The sequence below is a fragment of the Geotrypetes seraphini genome, chromosome 3, assembly GCF_902459505.1.
Source record: "Geotrypetes seraphini chromosome 3, aGeoSer1.1, whole genome shotgun sequence".
NCBI classification, from domain to species: domain Eukaryota; kingdom Metazoa; phylum Chordata; class Amphibia; order Gymnophiona; family Dermophiidae; genus Geotrypetes; species Geotrypetes seraphini.
In genome coordinates, this window is record NC_047086.1 from 324,686,832 (window position 1) to 324,701,572 (window position 14,741).

General features: G+C 41.5%; 1 protein-coding gene across 4 annotated transcripts in view; it reads left to right on the plus strand.

Moving 5' to 3' along the window:
• Positions 1–14,741, plus strand: part of RIN2 (Ras and Rab interactor 2) — a 188,349-nt gene that overhangs the window by 62,346 nt on the left and 111,262 nt on the right. For 3 of the 4 annotated variants that reach the window (XM_033939684.1, XM_033939685.1, XM_033939686.1), the window contains one exon: positions 4,369–4,561. In XM_033939684.1, the coding sequence (XP_033795575.1) occupies positions 4,369–4,561 (193 nt within the window). Of the gene's footprint in view, positions 1–1,083; positions 1,212–4,368; positions 4,562–14,741 lie in introns of all 4 variants that reach the window. The other variant, XM_033939687.1, reaches the window with a different exon arrangement.

Consider the following 14,741-nt stretch of genomic DNA (forward strand, 5'->3'; position numbering starts at 1 on the left):
GCAATTTAAGTCTTTCCATAATAAATACTTTAAAAGTCACTGTGAAAAGATACAGAGGATTAAGTATTGCAAATACTTATGACCATATTGGCTCAGGGAGAAAAAGTAAAATCATTAAAAAATGGCTACTTTTTAAGCGTATCTGTGGCTCCCAGCACTTTTCTGAAATGTCACCAAAACTTTCAGACTCACGCTGCAAATGTCCAGTATTGGTAATTATTCAACAAATAAAAAAGAAAAGGCCAAATATTTAGAACTGTATCCATTCTAGTGAACTGGAGAAATTTGATTTAATTTTTGGGATCTTCTACATACTTGTGATCTGGACTTACCACTGTCAGAGACAGGATGCTGGGATCAATGAACCAGATCTGAATCGGCATGGCTTTTTCTCTTTTATAAGCTTATGAGACTTGTGAAATACAAGAGCAAGGCTGCTGATGAGGCTAAAGAAAGTGATATGTTATATTCTAAGCCCTATTTTGCTTACATAATCATGGTTCTGCTTGCAGAGTCAAAAGGTTCCAGTTAAGCTCATTGGGATGGGTAGCCAGGACCAGATGATTATGAAAGAGTTCTGATGTTGAACTTGGCACAGGCCAGGGCCAGACTAAAATCCCAGTAGGCTGTGATGTTTAAGGTACCCCTTATCCCCCCCCCAAAAAAAAAAAAAAAAAATGCACTCTCCAGGAATGTTTTTAAACCAGTGGCATACCTGGCCAGGCAGAGCACCCCCTTTTGCATGGCTGTTGGCTCTGCCTGTTCCCTGCCCTGGAAAAGGAAGTTGACATCAGAGAGGGTGGGGACCAGTGGACCACAGACCCGTGACTATTCCAGCACACCTGAGCATTCTGCACCCAGAGCAGACCACCCCCTTCCCTGCCCTTGGTACAACACTGTTATAAACTGGAACTTCTTACTATCAGACTTCAGCAGTAACTAAAAATACAAACAATGTCTTAACAAAATATATCTTGACTGTTGACATGTACTTTATGACAACTCTCTGATATGATCAATAAGCCTGAAAGTATTTATGGATAATTATTTACAAAAAGTTCAATTAGTCCCTCTCTCTTACAGTCCATCCCATCTGGCAGTTCAACTGAAGACTGTACACTCCCGGACTCTCTCTCTCTCTCTCACCCCTCCCCCCCAGCCATCGAACTTGAAATGAGGACCAGACCTCCCTGCCAATCCTCACTGCCAGGGTACGCTATTTCCCTCACCCACCTCCTGCACTTAGAAGGCAATCTTTCCCTGCTCGACTAGCAAGGTCTTTACTTGCTAACCCCTGAGCTTACTCTTCTCTTGCCTCTGCTGCTCAAGCAGAGGTGAACTCGACTTTCCTATTATAGCAGCTTCTTACCACAGGCCTTGGCAGAGAGTGTAGGCGACCAAAAAAACTGTTGGTGTTTTTTTACAAACATTTATTTCCCCCAGTTCTCCTCTTAAGCCCCCACCCCAGTGACAACTACTGTTAGTTACAATAACAGTAATATTCCATTTTTTCATATTATCCAAATGTGGTGCTAGTGATTATACATGGAAGTATTTTTTTTTTTTAAGTTCTTTATTCATTTTAAAACTTTCATCAAGTGTACAAAAATTTATAATAAATAAAATAAATCTAAGCACTTGTGCATCTTATCATTATATCTTATAATTATAAATATAACCCTCCCCCTCCCACCCTCGAATCCCTCTACTTATTTTATTTTATTTTCATATAATGGAAACCCACCCCCTACCCAACCCTAAATCTTACATAATTAATAGAAAAATATTAGAAAAATGGCATCAATCATGACAAAAGGACGTTAATGGCTCCCAAATTTTAATAAAATTTTTATATTTCCATTCTGTATATATACATGGAAGTATTGATTTTTGACACCTCCATTTATAAGTGCTAGCAACTCTTTATTTCTAGCACAGTTTTTAGACTGCACTATCCTAGATCCTAGGCAGTTTACAAAATTACATTCATAAAAAATAAAACATCACAAATACATGCAACTAAAAATAAGACATGTTTGTTTTGTCAGTCTTTTGATTAAGCTTTGTTTGAATTAATTTGATATATAATTTTAAGTGACTTCCTAAACTGTAAATAACTCTTAATCTGTTGAGTAGTACCCAAATCTTGGGAATCTGCTATTTTGAAAAAATCTTCTTTATATCCAGATGTGCCTAGAAATTTTAGACTAAATCACGACACAAAACTCCCCACACAATAAGTTAAACTCCTGGCTTAGAGCAATATAGTATGATACCATCCGTAAGCAAACAAAAGAAAAAGCCTAAGTTATATAGGTGAGGAAAAACCACTCAACCATCCATGCATCATAGGCAGAAAAAACTTTCGTTGACACTACTGTATCAAATATATAATTAAGAAAAACATAAGGGATAAATAGCAATTCCATTGTGCAAACAGATATTACTGATTCAAAACAACTATGTATAGCCAGCCTATGATCGTTTCGTAGCTACCATGCTACTTCTTCAGGGCTACAAGGGCTCCCATAGCAGGAAAACCTGAAAACAGTAAACTCAAAATAAGTCCTCTGCTCACACTTTAAAAATGTTTTGAAAAAGTAACAAACAGAACTCACTGTTTGACATGCTGATCCTTTGCGTTCTTCAGAAGGTAGTTAATCATGGCACCTCGGTGTTCTTCAGTGTTGGGAGCAGAACCAAACAGGACAGACAGCCTTCCAATTGGTCCAACCCACAACTTAGTAGCCAATCAAGGCACAACACATTCAGTGCACCAGCCGGCGCTAAAAACCTCTTGCCCTTGTTTTCACTATCCTGATCTAGCTCATCTCTCTTAGCTTTATGTGGTATTATTTTTTTGTGTGATTACTACCTTTTTTTCCCTTTATTTTTGCAGCCATCTCTTTGGAGAACTGTATCAGTTTTCTTTCCCTCTTGCTTTTAGTTACTTTCCTTACATAAACATCCGTTATATAGTCCCTTTGTTTTAGCTTAGTCCCTTTTGTTTAGCTTAGTGTCTTTTGATTTCCTTTATCTCCTTTCATCCGGTTAGCTCCATTTTGCCAAAATCTGTGAGTTTGATTGGATTCCATTTAAACTCTTCAGTCATATTGAAAGGTCACTTGGATACACAAAGTCAGAGGCGTGAAGAAAGTACAAGAGATTTATTACGGTATACCGGACTCTAGTGCAGTTAATAGCCTGCCTACTAGAGTGTCAGAAACTGGAAATACACGGACTTTTATGCCCTTTTTGCAAACTAATATATGCAAAAATTACAATTTTCATTTGTTACTTCTATAACTTTTCTACAATTATTATTGGTCCTAAGCTCACACTAGCAGGTCACTTATCTAACTCTTACAGTTCTAAATGTTAAATGTACAGAAGGGCAGGGTACATCATGGCTCAAACTCTTATCTATTCAGCTTACAATGTGGTACGGTAGGGACATACATTTTAGGCAGATGAAGTCAATAGATTGTACACTTTCTTCAGCTATGTAGACCAGAGCAATATTTTAAACAACAGTTAACCATTTCATGACCCTACAATATGTGTAGTGATCATTACTGCCTACCCAGAGACACACTCTTTTCTATTCGTGAGTACTAGTTCCAACAACAATCCTTCCTTGGTGGGGTCTTTCATCATTTAAGCAAAGCCCTTTGCAGGACATCCATTGTCTTTTTACTGTTCTCTGATTTTCAGATGGTTACTTTATCCACATAAAGTAGAATGAAGTCACCCAGTATCTACATCTATCATTTCCTTTCCACCTTTGCAATGTTGACAAAATTAGTGACAGAATTAAAAAATGCATAAGAAAGATACACAGGATCTCTTAATAGAAAGATGATGGTATCTAAACAAAACTTAACACATCAACAGCTATAAATTCATTTATGATAGGCAGATGTAGTGCTTAGATGACAGCTCCAGCAGTAGGAATAGAACTTCCTACTGGACAGACTTCTACGCTATGTATCCTATATATGGCAAGACTGGTCAGGATGGGCTAAAGTTGGGAAGTAGTGGGGCAGCAGACTTCTTTATGGTCTGAGCCTTAAAAATGGCAAAGGCACATCAGGATCAAATATATGTATTTTATACCACATTCATATCATATACCTTGAGTGTAGGTGCTGTATATTTCAGTGGAGGATGGGAAGACATTGTAAAGGTTTTACTCACTATTTGAATGTTGGTTTAATAACAATTTGATAATTAATGCTTTTGTTGGGCAGATTGGATGAACCATGCATGTCTTTATCTGCTATCATTTACTATGTTACTATAAATGTTGATTATATTCAATCTTCAAAAATAAATAAATATATTAACATAGTTTGTTTCTTCTTACAGCTTAGTGCAAGATATGGAAAACATATTCCTGGAAAAGAAGGATTTCAAAGCCAATACCAGGGATTCTGGGTATGACAGCTTCTCTCCAAAACTCAGTGTATTGGACAAGCTTCTCCAGACCCATCCTGTGTGGCTGCAGCTCAGTCTGAGTGATGAGGAAGCAGTGAATATCCTGCAGTGTCAGCCTCCTGGGGTAAAAATCAAACTTTGAAATCAATTTTTTTATTTGTTGGGGGGAGAGAGTTGGCTTTTTACCTTCCCCCCCCCCACATCTCCACTGCACATGGTATGATGGGTAACTCGGGGGATCTCACTAACCCAAGAGATGCTTCCTCATTGGCACTCATTGCTAACAAAGAGCTGCCACTGTAGTGGGAGCAGTCTTCTTTCCTCATTGAGCCTGATTGGTACCCTCAGAACGCAGAGACTTACGACAGAATATGCAGTTTCAATTCAGTTTATAATATTAAACAAATAATAATAATACTTTTACAAGTTGTAAAAGAAGGTGGAGCCCTGGTTACAAGCCCAGGAGCACAGGAAATGCGAACTAACAATAGCAGGATTTTAGATTAGATGAGTATCCTGTATTAGCTACAGCAGGGGATATAGCTACCATTGAGTGACTCTGGCAAAATGTTCAGAGCTGCCCAGTGGTAGGGGACTGCCTGTAGTGGTGAAACCCTTCCATCCTCACAAATCTGGCATCCCTATCTTTCTTAGCTACCACCACCTGCAGGCCTACCATCTCTCCAGCACCCCTCCTCACTGTCCTCAAAACGTGTATGGGTCACTTACAGAGGCAGTGATTGAAACAAGCTACCTCATGTCTGGTGCTACCTAGACCTTTCTTGTGCTGCATCCCACCTACAAGAAGTTACATCATAGAGACAGTGCGTGGTACAGGAAATGTCAGGCAGTACCAGGCAGAGGCAGCCTGTTCAAACTGCCAGTGACCTGCATGTGTTTTGAGGACCATGGTTGATGCTGGACCAGTGCGGGAGGGAGGACAGTAGATGTTTTGCCTTTGCAGGGTGGGAGGGAGCAGAGGGAAGGGGGGAGAGAGAGACCTAGAGCAAAGGATTGGAGGAAGGGAGGATAAATGCTGGATTTGGAGAGTGGTAGAGGGAATAAAAAGCGAAAGAAAGGGAGAGATGCTGGACCAGTGGTCAGAGAGAGAAAGAGGCTGGACTAGGGGTGGCAAAAGAGAGGAAGGACAAGAACATAGGAAATTAAGACCATTGTGGAGCATAGGGAAAGAGACACAGAGGAGAGATGCTCAATATAAAAGAAGGTTGTGGACACTGAGAGGACAGTTGCTGAACAATGGGAGTAGGACAGAGACAGGGGTACAGTAAGGAGGTACTGGATAGGATGGATAGGGATCACACCTGTAAATAGTAGACTTAATGGACGTAGAGAAGAAATGACAAAAGGACTGGAGACCCTGGAAAGAGAACAGTGTTGTTCAAAGTACTTAAGTAACTGTAAAAATGAATATACAGTATAGTGCAATAGAGATTGTATGCTGAACCATAGGGTTATCCATCTGTGCTTGCGAGCATACTGCAGAAGATATCAATCTCCTCTTCCTTCTCCACTGTCTCTGCTGCCCCCTTAAGTTCTTTCTTCTGTAAGTGAACTTGAAGGTGTCTTTCTGATCTACTTATTTCTTTTTTGAGGTGTGTTTTGATTTTTTGGCTTGTTATGGATTTTTGTGCAGTGTCAGAGATCCTGGTTCAAAAGGACTTCTTTGCCTGCTCGGAGAGGAGCAGATATTTTAAGTCTGAAGCTGGCAGGTGTATCCCTTGGAGACCTATACAACATAAGAACATAAGAATTGCTGCTGCTGGGTCAGACCAATGGTCCATCGTGCCCAGCAGTCTGCTCCCGTGGTGGCCCTTAGGTCAAAGACCAATGCCCTGCCTGCTGAAGATTTCCGGAGCTCAGGATTTCGGGCCCTCAGCTCTTGCTCACTTCCTTGACTTGGTTAGGAGGTTGAGCTCAGGCAGTTAGGCATCAATAGCAGTCCTTTGGGGCACTCAGGGTGCTGGCTGCAATTTTGTGTGTCCCCCCCCCCCCCCTTTCCACATCATGCGCCACCGTACTGGAGGCAGAGCTTCAGTCCGACTAAGGTCAACTGGCAGCCCGAAGATCTCGGTGTGGGAGCTGACCAACGGCTTGAGGCAGAGAGCCTCTCCAGCACTATTTCCCCAGCACATGGTCTATGAGTACAGGCTGTGACAGTCTATGGGGAAAATTGTGTGTGTGTGTGTGGGGGGGGGGGGGTTTCCTTGAAAAGTGTGTTTTGACTGTTTCATCCCTGAAATGTTTTGATGCCAAAACGCTGCCTTAGAGGCCATCTTGGATTTCCCAATTTTTTTTCCCTAAGTTTTCCAACTTCTCCAAAACGCCTAATTTTGCCACAAAACTGACAGGGGTGGAGTTCTTGGACCCTAGTGCCCCTATTTCATGCCTTATTTGCACTGGATGAGTGGCTGAAGAGCACCCTCTCACCAAGTGCTGCACGGGATGGGGTTCAGGAGCTTCGGGCTTAGCCCCTCCACAGTCTTCTAGAGCTAGGTAAAGGCAAAAAGGGTCCTGTTGGGGGAAAACAAACACCTTTTGGAGACCTGGGACAGCGGTCTTGCACATGATAAGATGTAGATGCTTTGCAGCCCAAGAAAAGGTGACTACTCCATCCTAAGGGGGAAGGAGAGTTGCCCAATCAGGCTTTTACCCTGGAGTTCATTGATGTCCTCTGGTAGGCTTATGCACAAGGCAGAACTCCGCCTTTTAGGTCGACTGGCGAGTGGACCACGGCGCAGGACCCTCTGGATACTCGGAGCACTTCTTTCCTGAGAGCGGAGGTTATTCTGGACTCCATCGGATAGGGACTCAGAGGATGAGGGGTCAGATTTAATCCCTTTATCGTCCCAAAATAAGGCTTCCCTGATGGGAGAAGCAACCTCTCATATGGAGGAACAGGAGGCAATACCAGCCATAGACCAGGGAGAGGATCCCTCTGTTTGCCTACTCTTTAAGTCCCTTTGAGAACTAAAGCTAGACCCTTCACAAACCCCAACCTCCCAGTGTTCTCTTCTGAGCAGGGTCCGGGCTCAATCCACGTCTTTTCTGTGGCACCCAGACATCAGGATCCTAGTCACAGAGCCCTGGGAGATCACTGAAGATGACTAAAATCATGCCAAAGCTGTATCTCATGGATCAGGAATTCCAACAAATGTTTTCTAAATGCACTTTCATGCCAAATGAGGGAGACATAGTTTTAAAGAATCAGCAGGATTGCAGAGTGAATATGGTTCTCAGGAGGCAGTTTTGAAGCACCATCCTTAAGGATTAAGATTGCAACCTTGGCCTCTTTCGTGGTGTGCACTTGTCATTCCAGGCTATGGAATTGGAACCTGGCGGAGGTTAAGCCCCTGCCACAGCCTGTGTTAGCTGGAGTAGACTATGTAGCAGATTCACTCTATACATAGGAACCAACTTTTGAAATTGATTGGGGGTGCTCAACACATAATAAATTTCTCCTTATCCAGCAAAGAAAAAATAAGGAGAAACAAAATACATCTGGTAGTGATTGGTAATGATGGCCAGCCTGTATCTAAATGTCAAGAACAGGGGCAGGAAATGTAGACAAATCAAAGCTAGGTCCAGCCACTCTCTCCTTCCTCTCTCAGCATGTCATCATCATTCTCTCTCTCTCTCGGCCATTTACATCATTTTTCTCCAACTAGACTCTATTCCCCCAATAGTTTTCCATTTTCCCAAATTTCATCTGTACTTTTTAATTTTTCTCCCCCTGTATAGGCATAATTGGATGCTTTATATTTGGGGCCAGAAAATTTAATTGCTCTTGGCCTACTCTACTCCCTAAATCTTTTAAACCTGCTCTGCTTCTCCTTTTCTCTGTCTTTATTGCCCTCCACAACCCAGCAAGGTCCAATGCACTTTTCCCTGGCTAGTTGCCATCCTATGCAGGTTTGGCTCATCTATCCCTTTACTGATTCCCATCTCATACTCTCCTCTACAGGTGAAACTTTCTTTTGCTTGTAGTTTTAACTCATCTTCAGTTTGACTTCCCATTGACCATAGGCTTGGGTCATTTCCTTGCTCTGCTCTCCTTGGCTCCAAGCATATTCTTGTTTTCTAGGACTGGTTCCACATCCCCTTTTACACTGCAACACTTAAGCTGGCACTCACAGATTCCAGACCAGTGGCCACCTTTCTGCATGCAGAGTCCACATCAGATTCTTTGTCACATGATCACCCTGAACTTTGGAAGCCCAGCAAGGATCATAGTTTGAAACCTCAAAGATTACATGTTGAGTGGGAGCCAAAAACAAAACAAAGGAAACTGCAGAGAAGATGTACACTACATTACATTGGTGTCTTCTATCCCACCAATACCTTTCAGTTCTAGGCGGTTTACAAAAGAATTGGCCTGGACATTCCCAGGGAGATTACAAGGTTGATAGTTGGAAAATTCATTAGGATCTGGGCAGTTGGAAAGGTTTAGTTAGATCAATTAACAAATTTCTTGAATAGCATGGTTTTCAATTCTTTCCTGAAGGTTTTGTAGTTAGGCATTGTGGTCATCAGATTGGAGAGGTGGTGGTCTAGTCTTGCAGCTTGGGTTGCTAATAGTCCATCATATAATTTTTTGCTTTGTATGCCTTTGACTGGGGGGTGGGTAAAGCATGCAGGCACTTTTATTCATGTTCTAGCAGCCTAGGGCATAAGAGCATGCACGCTTACTCATACTTTGTTCTTGGCTGCCTAAATGATATTGCTCCAGTAGCCAAGAAATAAGCATCCAGCTCAGGGGCAGAGTTGAGACCTGGGAGGTGGTTGCAGAGTTTTACCAAGAGTAAATAGGGCAATAAGGATTCAGCAATTAAGCAAAAAGAAAGTCAGGCAACCAACCCAGGAAGCACACAGTTTGTGAGACATCATCCCCAACACTGCCAGTGGTCTCCTGCCACCTTTTCCTGCTGCTGTGCTACTTCTTTAGACACAAATAGCCAGTGCCCCCACCATTTCTACCTCCTGTGGTAATGGGTGGGGGGGATCATATTTTGTAGTTTTTAAGGAATGGGAACAGTGCTCTCGCCATGCTCCCTCAGTTCAATCGCTGACCATAGCCTTTTCAATATCAGAGATGCCTAGAGAAAGTAAGCTTTAAAAGGTTCCACAACTTCTTCCCCTTTTCCCATACTTCCACTGAAATACCTTATTTACCCCAGTGACCACAAAGTTGGAAGAAAAGAGCAGATACAAGCAGCTTCCCAAACCTTATGCAGCCCAATTATCTTCCACCTAGTGATTCTTAGGCTCCCTCAGTTGTGGGAAGTGGCTGATAGACTTGAACCATAAGCACAAAAATCTAAAAATTATCTTTTTATTGCTTGTTCTTATTTTTTTTTCTTCCTAGTCTCATCCCTTTCTTCACCCCTTAGTGCTTCTTCCCTGCAACCTGATTTTCTCTTCTCAGAACCCTTTTCTTAGCTCCCTCCTCTTTGAACCCCACACAGTTCCACTCCCAGGGCTAGATGCACAAAAGCTTCCGATCGTCTAATGATCGTCGCAAAACTGGTTTGATTGGTTTAGCAACCAATCGTATTTGCCGACCCGATGCTCTAAACAGGTTCATCGCATGATTTTCTATACGGTCCTACATTCTCCAAATCAGGCAAGTAAATGAGGTCATTAATATTAAAATCATGCATCCGATCGATGCCCTAAACTTGAATCAAGTTTCAAAGTTTTTATTAAAATTTGATTCCATTGCTTATCAGAGCTTCTAAGCATGCCAGAATCGGGTCGGTCCATAGACAGGTCTAGCTGTCGATAAGTCTGTTTGTTTGGGGTTTTTTTCATTTTTTGTCTGTGGGCACAGACTGGGTGGGAGGTGTATGTGGGCAACACATAATATTTGGCCCATAAAAAAATACCCACCCCACCCCGATGACAGCCTTCCCTGATGACCCCCTCCCGTGCCAACCAAAATCAGCAGAAGGGATGCTTACTCCCTCCTGCCACTGCAGAACCCCCCTCTCGCGCCAGTCAAAATTGACAGAAGTGATGCCCACTCCCTCCTGCCACCACAGAAAACCCCCCCCCCCCGTGCCAGCCAAAATCAGCAGGAAGGATGTCCACTCAGTCCTGCCCACCATGAAACGACCCCTCCCCGCTCCCCTTCCAAAAAAAAAAAAAAATCGGCAGGATGGATGCCCACTCCTTTCTACCACCAGATGCCCCCCTCCCCGTAACTGGAAATTAGTTGGCAGCAGGAAGGATGCCTAGTCCCTCCTGCTCCTCAGACCTGCCATTGCAGAATGGCGGGCCTTCCCCTTCCTGGTGCATCCTTGGATTCCAGGGATACAGAGGGAGGAACCTAAGGCTCTGATTGGCTTGCCATCACAGAATGCACCAGGAAGGGGAAGGCAGGTCTGAGGGGCAAGAAGGACTGGGCCTGCCTCCTGCAGTTAACTAACTACCAGGTATCTGGGGGAGGGGGGAGTTCAAGGTGGTGTGGGGTGGTTCGGGTGACAGGAAATATATAAACTGTCTATAAATTTGAATAAGAAAAATAGGAGTAATAATAAGAAAAAATATATAAAAATAAGATCCAATGATGAGTGTGGCAGAAGCATTGAGCAACTGAACACTGTTGAGAGCCTGCGAAGCCAGCTGAGGATCAAGAAAATTATAGTAATAGCTATATTGAAGCTTTTGGGGTGTGTGCTAAATGAGGTTTAAGTAGGGCAAACCTCCTTCAAAATGCTGAGTAATGATGTTCTAATCATGTGCACCTGATGTGATACGCCTGTGTGTGATTTGAGCCACTTTAAGTGGGAGGATAAGTGGTGTGTCCTAATTTATTCCTCAGTTAGAATACACATTTTTGTGGATATCTTGTTTCATGAGTAAATCAAGGAAAATATTTGTTGTTTTCCTGCAATTACAAAACTTTCTTTTCCAGAGATAAACTAAAAAAAAAAAAAAAAAAGATTTGACATCGATAAGAAAGAACTGAATATTTCATGGGGTGTCCTAATTTTTTCACATGACTGTATTTTTATTAATCTTTATAAACACGGGTACCACACAACTTTATCCTGAATTAATAGTTATTTTTTCTACCTTTGTTTTCTGGCCATTTATTTCTCTGGTTTCTGCTTTCCTCCATCTTAAGTCTCTTGCCAGGATTTTTCTCTCCTCCTTTTGGCTTTGTTCAGTTTATTTTTCTGTCTTTGTGTCCTAATTTAACTCATTCTTACTATCTAGTCTTCAAGTTCCCTCTTTTTTTTTTTTTTACGGTCTCAGTGTTCTCCCCAGGGCCTTTTAGCTGGGCGCACCGCCCAGCTAATTTAGATGACCGCCTGGCGAATCCTTCTGCTGCCGCCGATGCTCCTTCCCGGGCTGACCCTCCGCCGAAAATTTTGTTTGACGCCTGCCTTTTTTTTGCCAGCATGCTTTTACTTGCTTCGAGCCTTCCTCGTTGCCGGGTCCTGCCTACTTTCTGTTTCCGCAAAGGCAGGACCCGGCAGCGAGGAAGGCCAGAAGGAAGTAAAAGCAGTAAGTTGTAAGTTTCCCTCCAGGGCTCTAACGTGTGCATGCCAGCTTCCCTTCTCTTCCCTACCCCCTGCAGGATGCAACTTCCGGTTTCGAAGAGAAGGGAAGCCGGCATGCACACAATAGAGCCCCGGAGGGAAGTTTCCAATTACTGCTTTTACTTGCTTTGGGCCCAGAGTCCATTCAGTTTTAGTTATACAACTGAACCACACTTGGGCTGCCAAAGAATATGGGTACTGGCTACACCATTTCATAGAAAGAAATCTTTACTGGCTGGAAACATAACTTTATACAGATAATCCATATAAAGGTATTTCCAGTGCAATAGGTGAGACATTCTAAACATGTGGGTTATCTTCCAATGGCCGTATGCCATGTGTAGAAGGAATCTACTCCAGATTTTTTCTGTCACTCTACTTCACTGGGAGCTTTAGCACCACCTGCAGTTTTTCAAGTTTCAAGTTTTATTAAAATTTGTTAGAATTGCCTACTCAGAAATTTCTAGGCGAAATACAAAATAAAAACTACAAGGCTTAGATACATACACTTAATTTAAAACTGACCATACTCGTACATACCGGAACATGAGGGTAGGTGAGGAGGAACTACAATCGTTAAAAGAAGAGAGAAACAAGGTAAGAACATTTAGGGAGGGTTAGTAAAAATAAGAGAAGATCTTCCTTAATGGAAAATTTTGGTAAGTAAGTTTGGGGTTATATCGAGATGGTGTCTTTGAAAAGCTGGCTTTTCAGCTTTCCCTTCTGCACGCTTGCCTGAAAGAATGTTTTTGTTCTCTCCCTTTTTTCTTATTCTGCTCAGAATGTGTTCAGTTTCCTCATATAATTAGCTTTTGTACTAATGCTAGCGATACCTAATTGTTTGAATTTGTTTAGGATTTGAAAAAGTGAAGGCTCATGATAATTAATCATTAGAAAGTGAACACAAGTAGGAACTATTTTGTGCTACTGTAGAAAAAAATGTTTGACTGCAGAAAAATAATCCACATTTCTGAAAGGAAGAGCACCGGTTTGGGGGGACAGCCAGAATCGTATTAGTAATGTAAGATTCCTTAACACTTGGGAGATAGATGGGGAACTTTGAGTTCACACAGCTAAGGTGAAATCTAAAATGAGGACCTGACTCAGAAGCTGATGGAATCAACTGTGTGTTTGGTGCACAATTTCGTCTATATTGACAAAAAAATTACTTTACTCCTAATGTAGTAAACTAATAGTATGAATGTTGCAGCAGAAAAGCTGTGTGTATAAAAAAACAAGGTAATATGTATGCATTTTCTGCACTGGGCACTATGTACACAAATCTGAATAGTTGGTTTCAGATTTTATACACACAAAAATATTTATTTATTTATTCATTCAATTTTCTATACCGTTCTCCCAGGGGAGCTCAGAACGGTTTACATTAATTTATTCAGGTACTCAAGCATTCTCTTTGTCCTGGTGGGCTCACAATCTATCTAATGTACCTGGTGCAATGGAGGGATTAAGTGACTTGCCCAGGGTCACAAGGAGCAGCGTGGGTTTGAACCCACAACCCCAGGGTGCTGAGGCTGTAGCTTTAACCACTGCACCACACACTTCTTAAAAAAATTCAGATTTGTGCACATATGACTTTTATATTCTGCATGCTTAGCATTCTTTATAGCTATAAAAAAAGGTTTTATAGAAGTAAAACATGCGTGATAACTACAGCCAAGGGTACCAAATCTCTCTCCTCCTGTGTTCTACTTCCTTGCTCTATCTTTCCTCTAGTCCTCAACAAGGATTAAAAAGAACAGCCATAGGAAAATAGCTGACTGGTACTAATGGTAGCTTTACTCCACTTTACTTATATATAAGGAGTTAAATTCCCAGAATATATTTAAATATTTTTATTGATTTCAATATTATATCAAGTAAACTTGTACAGAAAGCAAATTTAACCAAAGCTTATTACAATCATATAAATCCATACTTAACAATGTTAAGCAATACAAGAAAAACTATTATGGTAAAATTAGCTCAAGTCCTCATTAGATCCAAGAATTAATTGTGAGAACATAAAGAAACAATCAAAAAAGTAATGCTGTTCCTATAGATCGGTAAGGAAGTTACTATTCTCTTTTAGAGCTCAAACTTGAGTTTTCTCCTTGTCCAGACGGGACATTGCCAGAAAATTAGTCAAATGTTGGGGCTCAAAGAATACATATTTAGTTGAGTGATAACAGACAATGCACTTACAAGGATGTCTCAAATAAAATGTAGCCCCCAATGAGATGACCCCCGGCTTCAAAAGAAGGAAGTCACGTCTACGTTTTTGCATTTCCCTTGTAACATCAGGGAACATCTGAATTTTACAGCCAAAAAATTTATTTTGTTTATTCTTAAAAAATAGTCTCGATAACCAAGATTTATCAATAGAAAGAGCCAAAGTGGCTACTAATGTTGCAGGTGTTATCACTTCCTTATCTGACTTCACCAGAATCTCTGTAATATTCATTACTTGTCCTTCAGTAGGCTCAGGTTGCTGTTGGTGCGGAATTTTGCTAGGGAGATAATAAACTTGAACGAATGGTGGACGATTACCTTCCGGAACTTTCAAAATTTCTAATAAATATCTCCTGAGCATATCTCTAGGTGTTACCATAGTTATTCTTGGAAAGTTTACCAATCTCAAATTATTACTACGTGCCTGATTTTCTAATAACTCCACTTTTCTTCTAAGATTCAAGTTGTCATAATTATAGCTTCCTAGAGTTGTTTTATTGAAACCATATC